The sequence below is a fragment of the Typopeltis vanoorti genome, chromosome 23 (assembly GCF_054136105.1).
Source record: "Typopeltis vanoorti isolate ZY-2024b chromosome 23, IOZ_Tvanoo_1.0, whole genome shotgun sequence".
Lineage (NCBI taxonomy): Eukaryota > Metazoa > Arthropoda > Arachnida > Uropygi > Thelyphonidae > Typopeltis > Typopeltis vanoorti.
The window spans coordinates 36,128,449-36,146,603 of NC_143571.1; the positions used below are offsets into that span (position 1 = coordinate 36,128,449).

Genomic DNA, 18,155 nt, shown 5'->3' on the forward strand with positions numbered 1-18,155 from the left:
AAAGACTGAATGGCAAACTCTGTAGAAACATCAATCAGTTCAGATTGTAAGGAATATGGCAAAATGTCAATAAAAATAGAAAAATTCCAAGGTCATGAATGGGCTCAGGAAGTTAAAGAGATAGTTCTAAAAAAGAAAAGAATAGAAAAAAAAAAGCATATCAAACGTTCTAAAGAATTAAGTCAGCAGATGCCCTCAGAGAATATAGAGGAAAATGAAAGAAACTTAAGCTATGCACCAAACTAGTTATAAAAGTCATATGAAAACATAAAGGAATCAAAGAATCAGATATGATAAAGAAATTACTGAAGATAAAGATATCCTGGATTTCTAGAGTTTTACTTTCAAAAATTATTAAACAAGATAAGTTGAGAGAGAGAGAGAACAATGGTAAAAAATACATTACAGAGGATTTCTGAAGTACTGCTTTCAAAAATTATTCCATAAGATAAGTAGTGAGAGAACAGAAGTAGAAAATACACGACAAGAATGTAAAAAAGAGTGCATATCAATACCTGAGATAGGGGAAAAAAAAGCCAAATAAAAAAAAAAACCTGAAATGTAGAAAGGCTGATATTCCACCATAAATCCTCAAATATGCATTTAAAAGTTTTACAGTAACTGTACTGAATAATTCAGAAGGCATGGTCAGAATTCCAGATGATTGGAGTAGAGCACTCATAATACCCATCTATAAGAAAAGGGAATAAAAGTGAATATGAGCATTCCAGAAGAATTTTACTACTGAATATTTCAGGTAAGATTTATGAAGGCACACTTGAAAAGCGACTATGAAAAATTGTGGAGAAACTTAGGTAAGAAAGCAAGCTGGATTCAGGAAAAATCTGGATTGTCAGTATCTGATAGTAAAGATGATGATGTTTATAACCCTATTTAAGAAATAGCACCCAGTGAAGTATTTCTTGAAATATTTGTGTAATAGTTAATTCAATTCAAATTCCAATTATGATCTCCTCAGAAATAAAATAATACCTTTAATCAAATAAAAAGCAAATGAAGTTATGTTGCCCCATCTGTGAGTTTGAGTCATACTTCATCTTTCATGTTTGATGAATTGGAAATTATGAAGTACTATTTCTTGACAACAGCAGAGTAGAAGAAGGATGTTCAATGCAGAAAATTATATGCTAATTAGATAAATGGATGGTCAACAGTAAATGGTTTTGACAGCATGCAAATTGGTTGGGTTGCTGACTAATGGTACAGTGTCATGAATGAGTACTGTTTGCACATTGCTGTCAATGTTGTATTAAAATTCATCTGAAGGTGTTTCTTTCCAAGTAATTTTAAGTCATTTTGATGTTTTATTATTACTACTAATAATAGTATTTAACAAAATAAAATCATTAATAAACTACAAAATTATGTAATACATAACAATATCCATAGTGATGCTTATTATTTATGGAATATCCCTATCATTCCTACCTTGCCCTCGAAACTTTGAGTCCAATAAAGACGTTTACTTGAAAGGTCGATCGTTAAAACTTCCAAATGATGCAGTCCATCTTTTATTAGAACAAGTGGATTGCTTCCATCAAGGTTTACTCGTGCTACTTTTTGGGGAACTCCAACTCCTCCTTCATCTAACCAGAACAAGTTCCTAATTAAAATAAAAAGAGAGTTCAACAATAACAAAAAAAAATTTAACTAAATCTCATTTAAAGTTTATTATTAAATAATCATATTAATATTAATTGTAAATAAATACATGTATCATAGTTACAGCTAAGAAAGAACACCATTTGATTGACAATCCTCACAGCAAAGGCTTCATAAAACAACTGATAGCATTGGTCATGTCCAATTAGGGGATCTCTTGGCTCCTGTTTAGGATAAAAGGAACGTTTTCCATTTCTACTGAAAAATGGTTTTTCAACTAAAAGTGAGTGGTTCACATCCTATGGAGGCAGAAAGGGTTTTTATCTCCTATCTAGAGATAAATTAGAGAATGCATGTAGCAGGAGATCAAGAAGGCTAAGGAGACGGAATTTACCACTAAAATGTTATCAAATTAGATTAACATTTGAGTGTTCTATGTTCTGCTTTGTTTCATGTTCTTCCATTGGCTGTGACAAACCAATGGACACAACATGAGTATTTATACTTTATTCTTCTACTTAAATATAAAGAGCTGATAGGCTTCATTTCAGTGATATAAACATTATTTAAATGTTTAATGGGTGCACCTTTTTGACAACTCGTATAGCAGAGTATATAAGTTCTTTTTGCTATACCCTTTGGTATTAATTTGGTCTAGCTACTCACTGATGAAACTTCAATAAAGGCTGAAGCCGGTCTGGGTAGTGACCTCCCACCATAATGTAGTAACAGCATACATTTCCTAGGAAATGTGTTTTACATTATGGAAAATACCAAGAATAGCGATCAGAACTTTACCACCTTTGCTGCGAGTTACCAGAGTTTATACTATGTACTAGGACGACTTGCATTAGCTCACGCTAGTAATCGTCGATACTTTTATAGTTTATTATACTATATTTGGCACGAAACTCTCTGATTCCAATCTTTGAGTTTCTTAAAACTTATTCGGTTTTAAAACAATGTGGGATTTAATATCCCCTTAATTTAAATAATATTTATTCTTCTTATTATTAACAAAACTTCATACTTTCAATAGCCTATTACAAGAGTTCTTATTCAACCAATAACAAATTTTTATATACTGAATCTCAAACTTGTGTGCGCACGTGCACGCACGCACGCACGCACACACACACACACACACACACACACACACACACACACACACACACACACACACACACACACACACACACACACACACCACATTCTTAGCATTCATGACACCCTCCAATTTACATATAGAGTGGAAGGAAAGAGAAAGAGGCAACAAACAAGAGGCTGTTGCTGAGAAAAGATTAATCCTGTAAAATCCCTTTTTTTCTGCCAATCAAATAAACTCTTCAAGTGCTATTGCTTTAGACTCTTATTACAATCAACATTTCAGCCTGATATTGCTTTAATCAATATAAATATTAGACTGATATTTCTCTGAATTTTCTCCAGATTTGACTCATCACAATGAAAACCAGATGATCAACTATAATCCCCACAAACCATGAGATGTGTGATCATTGCTTTGTACAACTACATCCTCATCAGAGCAGCAGTGTGCTATGTAGTTCTTTGATACCATTGCAAAATCATAAATAAAGGAGACAAATTTGGCCAACCAGGCCAGCTGGTTGGCCAAGTGGTTTTGAATCTACATTCCAAAAATAAGAAACAACCTTAGTTAATTGTCTCTGGAACCTTTTCCAACATCTCTTCATCCTTTTGAAAATCATGTAACCAAATCTGTATAAATTAGTCCATATGCAGTTTGATCAAAGCCTTATACAATGGAATCATGACATCCTTACTTCTGCACATCAGAGTCCTCTGCATCATTGTCATAATCCACTGTGCTGCCCTCACAATTTTAGCAAAATGTCCCTGAATTTTGCTAAATTCACAATCATGTCGAGATCCCTCATCCCCATCACTTCCTACCAATCCTAAACTCTGCATCAAATCTTTGCTTCCCAAATTTTACAACCTTACACTTTGCAAAAGTGAATTCGTAACTTGACTAGTTTGTTCATTCACCCAGTCTATTTAAGTTCTGTAGCTTTGCAAGAGAACTTTTGCTGTTCTTATCCTCAAAATCCTTCTCAACTTTGCATCATCTACAAATAACATTAACATACAAGTTAAACAGCAAAGTCACTAAAATAAATCCTTGAGGCATACCACTAGTGACTTTCCTCTTCTGGGATGTTGCTCTCCCATACACAACTTGCTGATACCTGTCAGACTGTCAATCGCCAATCTAGTGCACTAATCTACTATCTAGCCCCCACTGAATTTAATTATTTGCTTGTTATGTTAAAATATATCAAAGCCTTTGCAAAATTTAAATATACAACTGTGTATGCATCTCCCTTGTCCAGTGCATTTGTCACCTTGTTGTAATGAGTAAGCAGTTTGCTAAACATGATTTTCCTTTAGCAAACCCATGGTGTCCATCAAAGAGAACAGTTCTAACTACATTCTTGTACACCCCAAAGCAACCCTTACTCCCATCCTTCTGTCTTCTCTAAAGATACTATATCATTTGCATTCTATTGCTATGAATATATCATTCTCAGTCAACCAAATTTCGCTGATGCCTATAGCTTTTGGCCAAGTTGCACTAACCATGCAGAAAACTCTTCACTTTTATTCTGAATACTTCTTGTATTAGCATACATAAATTGCAATACCCCTTTCACCACACAAACTCTGTTACACCTTGTGTTGCTTAGCCTAGTAAAGTTAAGAATAGGGAGCTACATTCAGCATCATGTGATCACTCTCTTACTTAGTAATCTCCAGGTTGTCTAAACCCACATTCACCTGCATCTCCTCAAAACACTCTTCTCGAACTATCATCGAACAACATTTCTCAAGACTCGTGACTTCAAATTCATTCAAATGAAAGCCATCTACCTTATATAAATCCTTCCTTCCATCAAACCCACTCTACACTATTCTTCTGGCATCTGCAAATTGATTCGTTTGCAATCAAAGTTCTCCATCTGAAGGTCCCACCCACACACACACCTATCATTTCTATCATACTATCACACTGTGGAAACAGACTCATAACTTTTTCTTTCCCATTCTTCATATACTTTCATATACTAACAACCCTTTCATATCTTCTTGCATACATACCACACTTGTAACCTGCTAAATCATTTGTACTAGCCAAAATAAACATCACTTTAACATCTCTATAAGGACTTTTCAACTGAATTTAAATTAGCTGGTCTCATAAAAAAAAGGCAGGGTTTTCTCTCATGGTTTTCCATACTGCAAAACATGCAAACCAGACAGAAGAACATACACAATACACTGGCCTCATAGCCTTAGTTGCTTTGGCTATAATCCCAAATAACAATAACAACAACTCTGAAATCTTGATATTATCCACAAAAACACCTGCCAAACAGAAATAATGATCTTCAAACACTGTCATAATCATTTCATATGCCTCTGTGCCTGTTTCATCAAGTTACATAAAAATGTGATGTACATATGTAATTCTTCTAAAGAAAAGCATTGAAATGTGCAGGCAGTATTAATAAAAGTAGACGATAGCATTTTGTCTATGCCTAATTCTATCACACTTTTGGGATACACCTTGCATAAATATCTGGATTTCATTATTTTGTTCCAAGAGGCTAATCTTAGAATTAACTCCACATAGAGTAGGTAAGCAGCCAGTGTTAATTGGCTCTGTTAATTGTATTCCATCCCTCAGACCATGTATAAGGTATCCTCAAACCATTTCTGTATTAACCATGAAATAACATCATCACTATTCATATGAAGTTCGCGACTAAGCAATAGTAGAACAGTTTTTTGTGTCACCTACTGCCAACCATAACACTATACAAAGCTGTCCTACTGGAGACATTTCTCTTTGCTCCAGTGTTAAATTTCTTCTTAATCAAATATTAATCATATTATTAAATTTTCCAATCATATTTAATAAATTTAATAAATATCTAAATCATTATTTGCTTAATCAAGTTAAGAGAAAGATGAGATGGCTCAATGTCCTGTCACGGCCATGTAACTTAATTTTGTATATATCTAATTAATATTATGCCAGAGTGGTTAAGAGTAGTCCTATCTGCATAGTCCGATATATCTAGTGGCACGTATCCTCTGGCCAGCTTATCTGTTTTGCAAAATGAAAAACTGCCACTTTCACATGAAACTGCTTATTCAAATTCCTTAAGCTGAGAAACTGCTATAAAGGTTTCTCATATGCTAGATGGAATTTGAACCCCCCATTGCAACCAAAGGACATACTGATACCGACCGAATTACTGGCATTACTGTGTGTTTCGTTGCTAGAATATATCTAATTATGGCTAGCATCTAGAATGCAATATTAATTGTCCTCAAATGTATAAGGTATCCTCAAAACATTTCTGAATTAACCATGAAATAACATCATCACTGTTCATATGAAGTTTGCGACTAAGCAATAGTAGAACAGTTTTTTTGTGTCACCTACTGCCAACCATAACGCTATAGAATGCAATTTTCAAATGTAAAAAAATAAAATAAAATGCTATATTTACCTATGGTGAGAATTGTATTTTACAGAATACTAAAAGCTATGCTAAAAATTCTGCTTCAATACTAGCAGAAATGTCAATGAAAGTTATGGCATGTTCATTTTATAAACAGAAAAGAAATCATGAACAAAACTTGCAGATCTGAATGTTTCAGCGAGTTCACAGTAGACATGACCTCCACAAAATGTAAAATGTTTAGCATATCTGTCACAAGTACAATGGAACTGATTCACAATAACTGATTCATAACAACATTTAATGAGTTAGTTCATAAGATGATCTCATTCAGATCACACCAAAGCATTCTGATACAGATGTACCAATCTTCAGAAGTCTCTTAAGATTGTGATGAATTGATTGCAAAGAAGTTACAGTCTCATAACAGAAAAGCTAGGTATATATTGTCGTATCTGAAGATGAACAGACAAGCTCATTCCAATTTACAGAGCATGGTGACCATGCTTTTCAGCATCAACAGAACTGTACTCAAGATTGACTGCACATCTTTTTATTTTTAGCATCTCTATAGTGTGCAATTATACTTGCCAAGAAATTATATTATCGTTTAACCCTTTACTCAAGTGTGAACAAACGAAATCTGCATGTGAAGTATCTTCACATCTAGGCTACTTGTATATATATATAGTCTGTTGACTTCACATCACTGCCTCAGTATCCCATAATGAAAAAAAAAAAAAAATGCTTCCTTTCAGAGACATGAATATTGCTATGTATTATGGAAACAGCCACTAACCAGACCAGATTCAACCTTGATTGAGATTACACATGCAAAAGGAAATGTGCTTTACATTGTGGTATACTGAGGGGCAATTGATGTGAAGTCAACAGTCTCTATATAAAAGTGGCCAAGTCATGAAGACACTTCATGCACATACTTTGTACACTTATATTAGATAAAGGATTAAACAAGAATATAAATTCTTGTCAAATATAATTTACTTCCTAACTAAGTGAAATATTTTACAGATACTCTCTAGTCCAGTTGGAAGAATGATGGGCCAATGATCCCATTGACTGGAAAAGACCTTTGTTCGATTCTTGTCCTGACAACAAGAGAAATCTTTATACATGTATAGGCTTTATAATTGGAGGTGAATCAGCCAATCTCATAGAGAGGTAATAGGGTTCATAGCTCCTGTAACCTGGATTTTTTATCTTAAATGCACACAAGACAGCCAGAAAACAAACAAACAAACAAGCACACACACACACACACACACACACACACACGCACGCACGCACACACACACACACACACACACACACACACACACACACACACACACACACACACACACACACACACACACACACACACACACACACAGGGTTTCATTCTTGTGAATGTGACATCATGGAAAGATTGAGAGCAGTTGATGATGGGGAGGAGAGACTGACAGTATGTGAGCAAAGATGTAAGGGGAATTGAGCAAACTTGATGTTAATAATGCTGTGGGAATTGATAATATAATCACCACATATTCTGAAGTAATGTGCCAGGAGTTGGCATCTGCCTTGACATATTTTTTTAATATGAAACTTGTACTTTTAATATGAATCAAGCTGGTGAGAACTACGATACAGAAGTGGGTTGACAACAATGATATTATCTTTGATGGACAGCATGGATTTGCTAAAGGGAGGTCATGTTTTAGTAATCTATTTACTTATTACAATAAGGTCAAGACTTCCTTGGACAGAGCAGATGGATACATAGTAGTATACTTAGATTTTGCAAAGGCTTTTGATAGATTACTGATTGATAAGTTGATAGTCAAACTAAATTAGATGGGATTGGATATTAAACTACTGCATTGGATTAGAGATTGGCTATCTGATAAGTATCAGCAAGTTGTGTATGGGGGAGCAATATCCAAGAAGTGGATAGTCACCAGTGGTGTGCCTCAGGGGTCTGTTTTAGGGCCATTGCTGTTTAACTTGTCTGTTAATGATATTGGCAAAGATTTGTATGGGGATATTCAGTTGTTTGCAGATGATCAAAGTTGGGATGAATTATGAAGAGTAGAGAACATGTTGTGGTCTTACAAGAAGACTTGAATAAATTGAGTGAATGGGCACGGAAATGGGGATGCAAGTTCAATGTTGCAAAATGTGAGGTTTTAAAATTTAGAAAACAAAGATGGGAATATAGAATTTATGCTTGGTGGGGATATATTGTTGGAGGTGGAGGAAATAAGAGCTCTTGGGGTGATAGTGGATAAGGATTTGAAATTTTGGTGACACATTGCCAAAATTGCGAGGACAACACAAAGAATTCTGGTAATGATGAGAAGGACACTGACTTGTAGAAGTAAGGAGATTCTTGTTCCATTGTATAATGCTTTGATTAGGCCACTGAACTTCTGTGCAGAGTTTTGGTCACCTGGTTTTCAAAAGGATGAAGAGATGTTGGTCCAGAGACAACTTACTAAGGTAGTTTTTGATCTCTGGAATGTCGAATATGAGGAAAGGTTGAGAAGATGCAATTTACAGAGTCTAGTGGATAGGAGGAAGAGGGGTGATATGATAATGACCTACAAGTTAGTAAGGGGTTGTTATCGGATCAGTGTTGTTGAGGTTTTAAAGCAAACAGTGGGAGATCAGGGGAGAACCAGAAGACATCTCTGGAAGCTGTATAAAGAAGGTGTTAGCAGAGGAATGAGAAGCAGATTTTTTGCATGCAGAGTTGTGAATGATTGGAATTCCCTGCCTGAGAGTATGGTGTCTGCAGAGAATCTGAGTGTGTTTAAGGCACAGTATGATGAGCTGTGTGTGTGTGTGTGTGTGTGTGTGTGTGTGTGTGTGTGTGTGTGTGTGTGTGTGTGTGTGTGTGTGTGTGTGTGTGTGTGTGTGTGTGTGTGTGTGTGTGTGTGAAAAAAGGACCTCCTAGATGAGTCTTTGACTCCATAGTGTCTTGGGATAATAATAATTAATAATATTAAAAGAAATCACAAAAAAAAAGAGCAATTTGAAAATTGCTTGAAACAGTGAATGAGCCAGTGGACTTACCATATTAGCAGATGGAATGAGGAACATTTTTGAAAAGCATCATATGTAATGATTGCTAAATGACTAATATCAATAATGACATAGCCTTGAAAGTATTTTACACCATTTCTGATCTACATAATAAAATCATATGTGAATAATATTCATGTATACACTAATGACTTCAAATGCATCTTTAATTATATCTCAGCAACTGACAGATATAACATGTTTTATAAATCATTTTCATAAATTTGATTATATACAGAAATTTGTAAAAGCATAAGAATTACCCTATTTCTGGATCCACAGTAACAGACTTTGGTTTAGCTACACCCTTTTCTGTGCCATCATTACTTAATATAATTCGGCGAAAATTTTGTTCGCCATCAACCTAAATAAAAATATGAATACCATAAAATTAGCAAATATAAACAATTCATGTATGTAAATAACATGACCACCATGAACATCAAACTTGATTATGCTTCTTGGCACAACAGAGAAATTACAATGGGTAATCCTATATGTTTTGAATACCTCAGAACATGTAGGATTAGCCTTGTATCATTACTTATTATTATTTATTTTATTTTATTTTATTCTATTTATTTTATTATTTCATTTTATTTATTTTTTTAGTTATTATTTTATTATTGTCTGTGAAAATACTACTGGTGGTAATGGGGTAGTAGATGGTGCTGGTGTAGTGGATGCAGTGGACACCTCTCCACCAACAGATATAACAGCCCTCCCTCGATGAGTGTTTGGACTCCTTCAGGGTGTCAAGTAATAATTATTTGTTTCTAATGCAAGTTCTTCTGCAATGTCTACAGAGAGGGACTACACAATGCCTTAAATATTTTTCACATCTCTCCTTGAACACATTCAATGAAGGTGCACTTGTTCTGTTTCACATACTCATCACATGCCACATAAAAAGAACTAAGATCTCATATATTATCTAACCATATACATACATGCCTTTAATCACCTTCCAAGGAAGACTCTGTGTTTTATCCTCCTTCACATCTGCCATAAGCTAAAAATCTCACTTGCATTCCTACTGTAAGATTCCCTAACCAACTTATATGAATCATATTTCCTCTTCTTCTTCTTCTTCTTGTTTGTATAGCACCCAAACTTTGAAGATTAAACCCAAATCTGTCCTATGTGCACAATTCTACTGGCCACATATTACTTTGGTTACCTACTGCTGAATCCTTTTGACTATCTTCCAATCTCTATAGAACCCAGATGACTATACAACACTGCAGTCCAGATGTGTTTTTATAAAAGCCTTGTGAAGAGGAAAAAATGTGAATACTAAACTTTCTACTAAACTCTCTGACCACTATCATTTCCAAGTATCTAGCTTCACTGACTACTGTAACTGGTCAGCAAACAGATTTGAACAGAGCCAGTCTGCTCAAATGTCTACAGAGGATTGTTATTGGCTTCACTCTCACCAATTCTGCTTCATCAGTTAAAAACTGGATATTACATTTAGACCATTTCTAACATCATTAATATACAAGACATACACAACAACTCCACAAGTGCAGAATCCTGTGGTACCTCACTAGTACTCAGTACCTCCATACATTACTCTCTGATACCAGCTGCTCTCTTATCCAGCATTTTTCAGCAATATTCAACCTAGTTTGCATATCCATTACAATGGGGTTGTATAATGAATTTGTATACCATCAGAGGTGGTGCCAGTGTCGAGCATGAAAGTACATGCATCCCATGTACAAGAGCAGCATATGGCATACAAATAAGTCTTTATTTCAATAAATATTAGTAATTTTAATAATTATTATTGGTAGTATATTACTCATATTAAACAGTTACTTGTCACCAATGCATACAAAAAAATGGTGGCAAACACATATTCACTGAATTTAACATGAGGGGACTTTGTTCGACGCAGTGTATGTGTTCAACGTACTCATTATCAACAGCGAATAGTTTATGGTATGAAACCAAGAGTAGAGAGAAGGTGCACCAGAAATCTTTTGTGAGCAACTGCAAGAATTGTGAGTCATATCGAAAGCAGGAGAATGAATTAACTAATATTAACAATATAAGGCAAGATAATGAAAGTATTTGCAGAAAATGTTGTGGAAGAATAAGTGACAGTGGAGAAATATGAATGATAATATGAAAGACATCATCACTGAAGGTAATGTGGATGATGAAGCAACAGAGAGGAGAGAAATAACATGCTTATGCTATTTCTCTCTCAATTCTCTCAAGTTTTGTCCTTCATAGGACAAAACTTGAGTGAATTGAGAAACAATAGGTGTGCGGCACATCAGGAGGAGGAACGAAAGAATAGAGTAAGAAATAGAGTAAGGAGAGGTGACTGTATGGAGATTTGATGATAAAAGATATACTTAATGAGAATGCAATGAAAGCATGCTTTGCAGGTGTAAAGATCAAGGATATTAGTGAAGCAGTTAGCTTGTAGAGGCAAGAGGTGAAAGAGTTGATTATTTTGGCAGGAACAAATTATTTGAAAGGTAAGAAATATACAATGAGAGAAGATATGAAAGAATTACTGATAGAAGCAAAAAAAAAAAAAAAAGTTAGAAAGTAAAGACTCTGAGCCAGCTGCTATAATAATAATATTATTATTATTATTGCATGACATCTCAAGGGAGTCCAAAGACTCATCAAGGGAGGGCACCTACTCTATAACTCTCTGTCTCCATCAATAGCAACTACCTTTATCATCTACACCAATACCATCCACCACCACCACCACTAGATTTTCACATAAAATCATAAACATCCATACTCATGGTGAGATTTGAACTGGCAGCCTTTTGGCTGGAGAGTGGCTATGCTAACCACTTGGACAACCAGGCTGGCTTATATGCTAGAAATGAAATGAGAAGAAGGACTACAGTTGTAATGAGTCAATAAGAAAATTGTGTAGAAGAAACGTGTGCAGTTTATAGATCTATGAAGTGAATTTGATGAACAAAGGGACTTTTATATGCCTGATGGACTGCATTTGAATGGTTTTAAAGTTAGACATTTGGGAGAAGAGAGAGAATGTGAGCAAGAGGTAAGAAATGAAAAAATCGGGTAAATTAGAACTATTGGGGGGGGTAGTTAAATGTGGATTCAGCCACCACTGGGAAAATCAGCATGTGTGTGTGTCATAATGATTATGCAATGCTGAATGCAGTTCAGCATTGTATAATGATCTCAAGAAAATTAAGACAATCATGATCTCTGAGACAAATCTATGGTAACTGAAAAGGCTTTATTAAACTTTAGTAATTTTGTAAAAATTCACCACTGAATATTATTATTATCATTTTCTTCACCTCCATAAAGACACAAGACTTATTGTGGGAGGTCAGCACTAGTCAACACAAACTTGACACATAAAAATATTGTTGTACCACACCTTAAATTTTAAGAAATAGATAGTGAATGTTGTTATGGCAGTTTCAGACATTTTGGAATTCAGCATTTCAACTCAACAATAATTAGCTTGCCTTTGTCATTGAGTCAAGCAATCTTTTGTTAACACACTAATCATATGCATAGAGATGGAGGCAACCAGTAGAGAAAATATGGGATTGAGGACATTGACTTCTACTCGATCTTGGATTGCACGGGGTGGATTAGGATTAAGAGACCATCATTAGAACTGTTGTGCAACTAGATTTTGAGAGCTTGGGACATGATTTCATCAGAAAAAATTAATTTAATTACAGAAGCATTGTCGCTAAAAGATTCAAATATATCGCATGCTGAAGGTGAGTGGCCAATCATGTAAATAACGTTGATTATTAAAATTTAAATGCATTCATTTTATAAATAATGTGAGCAATTATGAATGAAATTATGATATCATGAAATGAAATTCTGAAATCTTGAAATGAAATTATGAAAATTATGAATGAATACTGAGAATTTAATTATAAAAGTCAATTTAGTATTTTCCTGAAAAACTTTAGTTTCTGAAAATCCCCACATATATCTCACACCATGATTTTTTAACTTTAATTTTGTGGAAAAAAGTGCGAGTTATATTTGACGAAATATGGTATATTCTTCATTTGAGGGAAGCAATTTGCCATTGCTTTCAACAATTTTTCTTAAGCAGTACTAAACTTGTCTTCCTTCAAATTCTTTCATCCACTGTACAGCTGTAAGTTGGTTCAGGACTATGTGGCAATTCTCACCAACTAGAGGCAAGCATATATCAGTCAAAATCTGATCCTCTAATGCTATGGCCAAATCCAAAATTCTTGATTAAGTGTTTTCTCCATAGCATACTGCATAAGACAGTTGTCCCACAAGAAATGCAAAAATGCAATTCCCTTAGTAATGCATGGTGTCTCCTCTGCCCAGTTTATATTGTTATAGTTGAAGTCCCCCATAATGATCAGTCATTTTGCACTTGCCAAACTAATTTGCCTAAATATCTCCTGCTCATCACCATCTATATTTGCTGGTCTATAGCAACATTCCGCTAAATATCTTGTCTTAAAAATGACTATCTCACACCATATACTATCAAAGCTATTAGTTTAAAACCGACTGTGATTTTCCACCCTGAGAGTGCATAATTCATCTCTTATTACAAGTAACACTCCACCACCATGTTTAACTTCCCTAATTTGCTGAAATGTGTTGAACCTTTCAATTTCTATTCCTGTCAGAACATCCTCCTCAGTTAATAAAATTTTACTGATACCAAATTTTTGGAGGGACTGCATCATTTAATGCCACAAACTCATTCACTTTATTCCTAATGCTAATAGCATTTGTATACAGAAAAACCAGTGCATTACAAGTATCCTTATAGGTATTATTACACCCCAGATACTCCACATGGTTCTGCAATATAGTGTACCTTCCCTCATTTATCAAGCCACTATTTCCACATCAGTCCATCCTTGCTACGTGCCACCCTTGCAATTCTAATTTTTCTTGCCTACACTTACTTGTCCAGAAAACAGCAGTCTCTTTAAATGCCTGTATCCTTCATTCAAATACAATCCATCTCTCGCATATAGTTTTTCTTCTATCCTCATTTTTCCAGACCTTTCTTCCTACACATTCTCACTATCATTTCATTCATTATCATTACTCTTCTCCTCCACTCTACATTATCATATTGGGGAAACAAACTCACTATATTATCTCTAACACATTTCTGCTGTGTTTTATCCCTAATATCAATTTCAAATCTCTCGGTACATGAATCACACTTGCTCTGGTCATTCATACCAACCATTACTATCATCTCCACTATATTTTTCACCTCCCTTCATTGCCATTGCCACACTCTCTATTCTGCACACCCTGAATCATTAAATCTCCATACATGATATTCCAAACAGATTGATTCATTCATTCTTCTCTCACTGTTATCCTTGATTCTTTCTACTTTCAGCCTCTCTCTCTCTCTCTCTCTCCCTCCCTCCCCTCTTCCTTGCTTACATGCTCTCTCTCTCTCTCTCTCCCTCCCCTCTTCCTTGCTTACATGCTCTCTCTCTCTCTCTCTCTCTTGATTTTTTCTAGTTTCATCTCTTCTGCCTCTCTCATTCTCTCACCTTTTTTGCATCAACTCAGTCTTCATGGATTACAATTCCTTTCTCAGTAGCTCTATTTATTTGTAAGTGGAGGTTTCTGTGGTTTAGAAGTTCATAAGGCATATTCCGGTAATTGGACCACATTTTTTTTTTTTTTATTAAGCTAAAAGCACAATAAAGAAATAAAACCCGACAAGTTTCGTAAGTCGTTTGACTTACATCTTCAGGGATAAAAGGTAACTTAAAGTTTAAAACAACAAAAAAGATAAATTATTCACAAATAGTTCTTACTATACAGTTGTAGCTGTCTGACTTTCATAAAATTAAAAAATCAGAATGCAGATTCAAAGCTGTGCTAAGTTTAAAGTGTATGCTGGATGATGCCACATTCTGTTGTTCATGTTCATAATGTCCGAGGTCTGACTGAGGTATATTTTTTATCAAAGCAGACCAAACTTGGTGTAGAATTAAGCCTTGGCTTTTATTGCATTGTTTTGGAATTCTCAGCATGTTTGCAGCTTCTTTAAATGTCCTTATGTAACAGTTTTTTTCTAAGACATGTTTGTTTTCTGCCAGAGTACATTGTGGCCGGCAGAAGTGGAATGGAAAGCTAGACCTGATTTGTGTTTTCTCTTCTGTTTTGCACATCCTTTTGGTGTTCGTTCATGCGTATTTCCACAGATCTTCCTGTCTGTCCTATGTAGCAGATGATGCAAGAACAATAAATTTTATAAATACCTGGTTTTTTTAAGTGATGATGTGGAGGTTTCGGGGGATATAGAAATCTTGAAATTTTTTCCAGCTGCAGAAAGGCTACTTTGATGTTATGTTTGTTTAGTAATTTAGCCATCTTGTCTGTAACATTCTTGATATATGGAAGCGTGATAGCGTTTTTGAAATCTTGTTTCTGTAAGATGTTTGTAGGAGGTGTGTGGAGGATTTTTTTGAGTCTTGGGTTCATAACCATTTTTTTGAGGATCTGTGTTAAATATTCCAATTCTTCATTTCTCTGTTTTTCTGTGCTGGAAATATTATAAGCTCTGTCCCTCACGGTTTTTATCAGACCCATTTTTTGCGAAGGGTGATGGTGTGAGGCTGCATTAAGAAATCTTCCTGTGTTGGTGGGTTTTCTATATATTGAGAAAGAAAGTTTATTATCTTTTTCATTGACTTCTAATAGGATGTCAAGAAAAGGAAGTTTTCTAAGTTCTTCTTGTTCTAAAGTAAATTTTATATTTTTATGTAAATTATTCAGGTAATCTTTGAAAGCAATGAGTTCATCTGTTGTTCCTGGTCATATGATGAAAATATCGTCTATATAGCATAGCCAAATTTTTGTGTTTTTATGATAATTGATTAAAGCATTATTTTCAAAAATTTCCATAAATAGGTTAGCTAAAGCCAGAGAGGGGGAAGAGCCCATAGCCAATCCTTCTTTTTGTTCCCAAAATTTGTCTTGATACATGAAAAAAGTATTATTTATACAATATTCATAAAGATCTACGGTAAAGATGTCTGGAGGAAAGGGGTCTTCAAGGAGATTCACAGTTTCATTTCTTGGAACATTTGTAAATAGGCTGATAACATCCAAACTTGTAAAGATGTCTGAAGGTCCAATGTAAATATTTTTGACCTTCTCAATAAAATGCACACTGTTCTTGATGAAAGAAGATGTTTTTCCTGTGTGAGGTAAAATCATGTTTGGTGAGATGTTTTGCTAAATTAGAGGTCGGAGAGTCTCCTCCATCCACTTTCAGTCTTAAGGGAATACCTATCTTTTGTATTTTTGGTACACCATAAATTCTTTGAACTAATGGGTGTTTTGATTGTAGAGTTCTTTTAAGTTCTTCAGTCCAATTAGGCATCTTTTTTAATTAGATCATTGGTTTTATTGTAAGCATACCATGTGGGATCTCTTTCTAAAGGTCTATAGATATTAGAATCTTCAAGAAGAGTTTTCATTTTATTGTTATAATCTTCAGAGTTCAAAAATGTTGCATTCCCTTTATCTGCTTTGATTATAACGATATTTTTGTGTGATTTTAGTTCTTTGAGGGATGTGTATTCCGTGTAAGGAAGGTTCCTTTGAGGTAATTTGCTTTGCAAGTGAATGAGATCTGATGTATCACCAGGTAAATTTCTTATTCCTTTTTCTATTTGAGAGATTAGATCAATTTTTGGTAGGAAACGTGGAGTTAAGGCAAAGTTGAAACCTTTCAGGAGAAGATTTTTTTCAGTTCTTGATAGGACTCTTGAAGAAAGGTTGATAACTACTTTGGAATAATCTAGGTGTTTTCTTTGTTTTTGTTTTTTGTGAAGAAGTAAGTTAAATTTTTTGATTAAAGTATGCTTCTTCTGATCAGAAATTGCTGCAGCATTGTTATATGTGATGATGTCAATGTTGTTCCACAGGTCGGACGAAAGAGATGTGACTAATCATTATGTAGAGAAAACGTATCTCGGCTTATTTGTGCTAATTCTGATCCAGTGGCTGAAATCCTTTCCTCTCAGAATTGCTAGTTCCATTCTTTGGTAAATTCTGTTAGCTTTATTTGTATGGAATGCACACTTGATTTGGATGAACTTAGGTACAATTTCGTTATCTTTGCATCGGATTAAGAATATAAGACGGTTGATGAAATTCAGATGTTTAATACGTAATTGCTCTAGTTGCGTAACTTTATACAAAAAGCACTCACCGTGATCATTTAATTGTAAGTGGAGGTTTCTGTGGTTTAGAAGTTCATAAGACATATTCTGGTAATTGGGAATAAGAAATTTACCTGGTAACACATCAGATCTCATCCGCATACAGAGTACATGCTTAACTATTGCAAAGCAAATTACTTCAAAGGAACCTCTTACATGGAATACACATCCCTCAAAGAACTAAAATCAGACAAAAATATCATTATAATCAAAGCAGATAAAGGGAATGCAACAGTAGTTTTGAACTCTGAAGATTATAACAATAAAATGAAAACTCTTCTTGAAGATTCTAATACCTATAGACCTTTAGACAGAGATCTCACATGGCATGCTCACAATAAAACCAATGATCTAATTATTCAGAAGGTCAAAGATATTTACATTGGACCTTCAGACATCTTTACAAGTTTGGATGTTATCAGCCTATTTACAAATGTTCCAAGAAATGAAACTGTGAATCTCCTTGAAGACCTCTTTCCTCCAGACATCGTAGATCTTTATAAACATTTTATATATAATACTTTTTTCATGTATTAAGACAAATTTTGGGAACAAAAAGAAGGATTGGCTATGGGCTCTTCCCTCTCTCTGGCTTTAGCTAACCTATTTAGGAAAAATTTGAAAATAATGCTTTAATCAATTATCATAAAAAAAAACAAAAATTTGGCTATGCTATGTAGATGATATT

General features: G+C 34.6%; 1 protein-coding gene across 1 annotated transcript in view; it reads right to left on the minus strand.

Moving 5' to 3' along the window:
* Window positions 1–18,155, minus strand: part of mgl (low-density lipoprotein receptor-related protein megalin) — an 890,817-nt gene that overhangs the window by 524,065 nt on the left and 348,597 nt on the right. Inside the window, exons 35-36 of the mRNA XM_090412774.1 lie at window positions 9,485–9,585; window positions 1,450–1,624 (exon numbers count right to left, since the gene is read on the minus strand). Of these exons, the coding sequence (XP_090268900.1) occupies window positions 1,450–1,624; window positions 9,485–9,585 (276 nt within the window). The remainder of the gene's footprint in view (window positions 1–1,449; window positions 1,625–9,484; window positions 9,586–18,155) is intronic.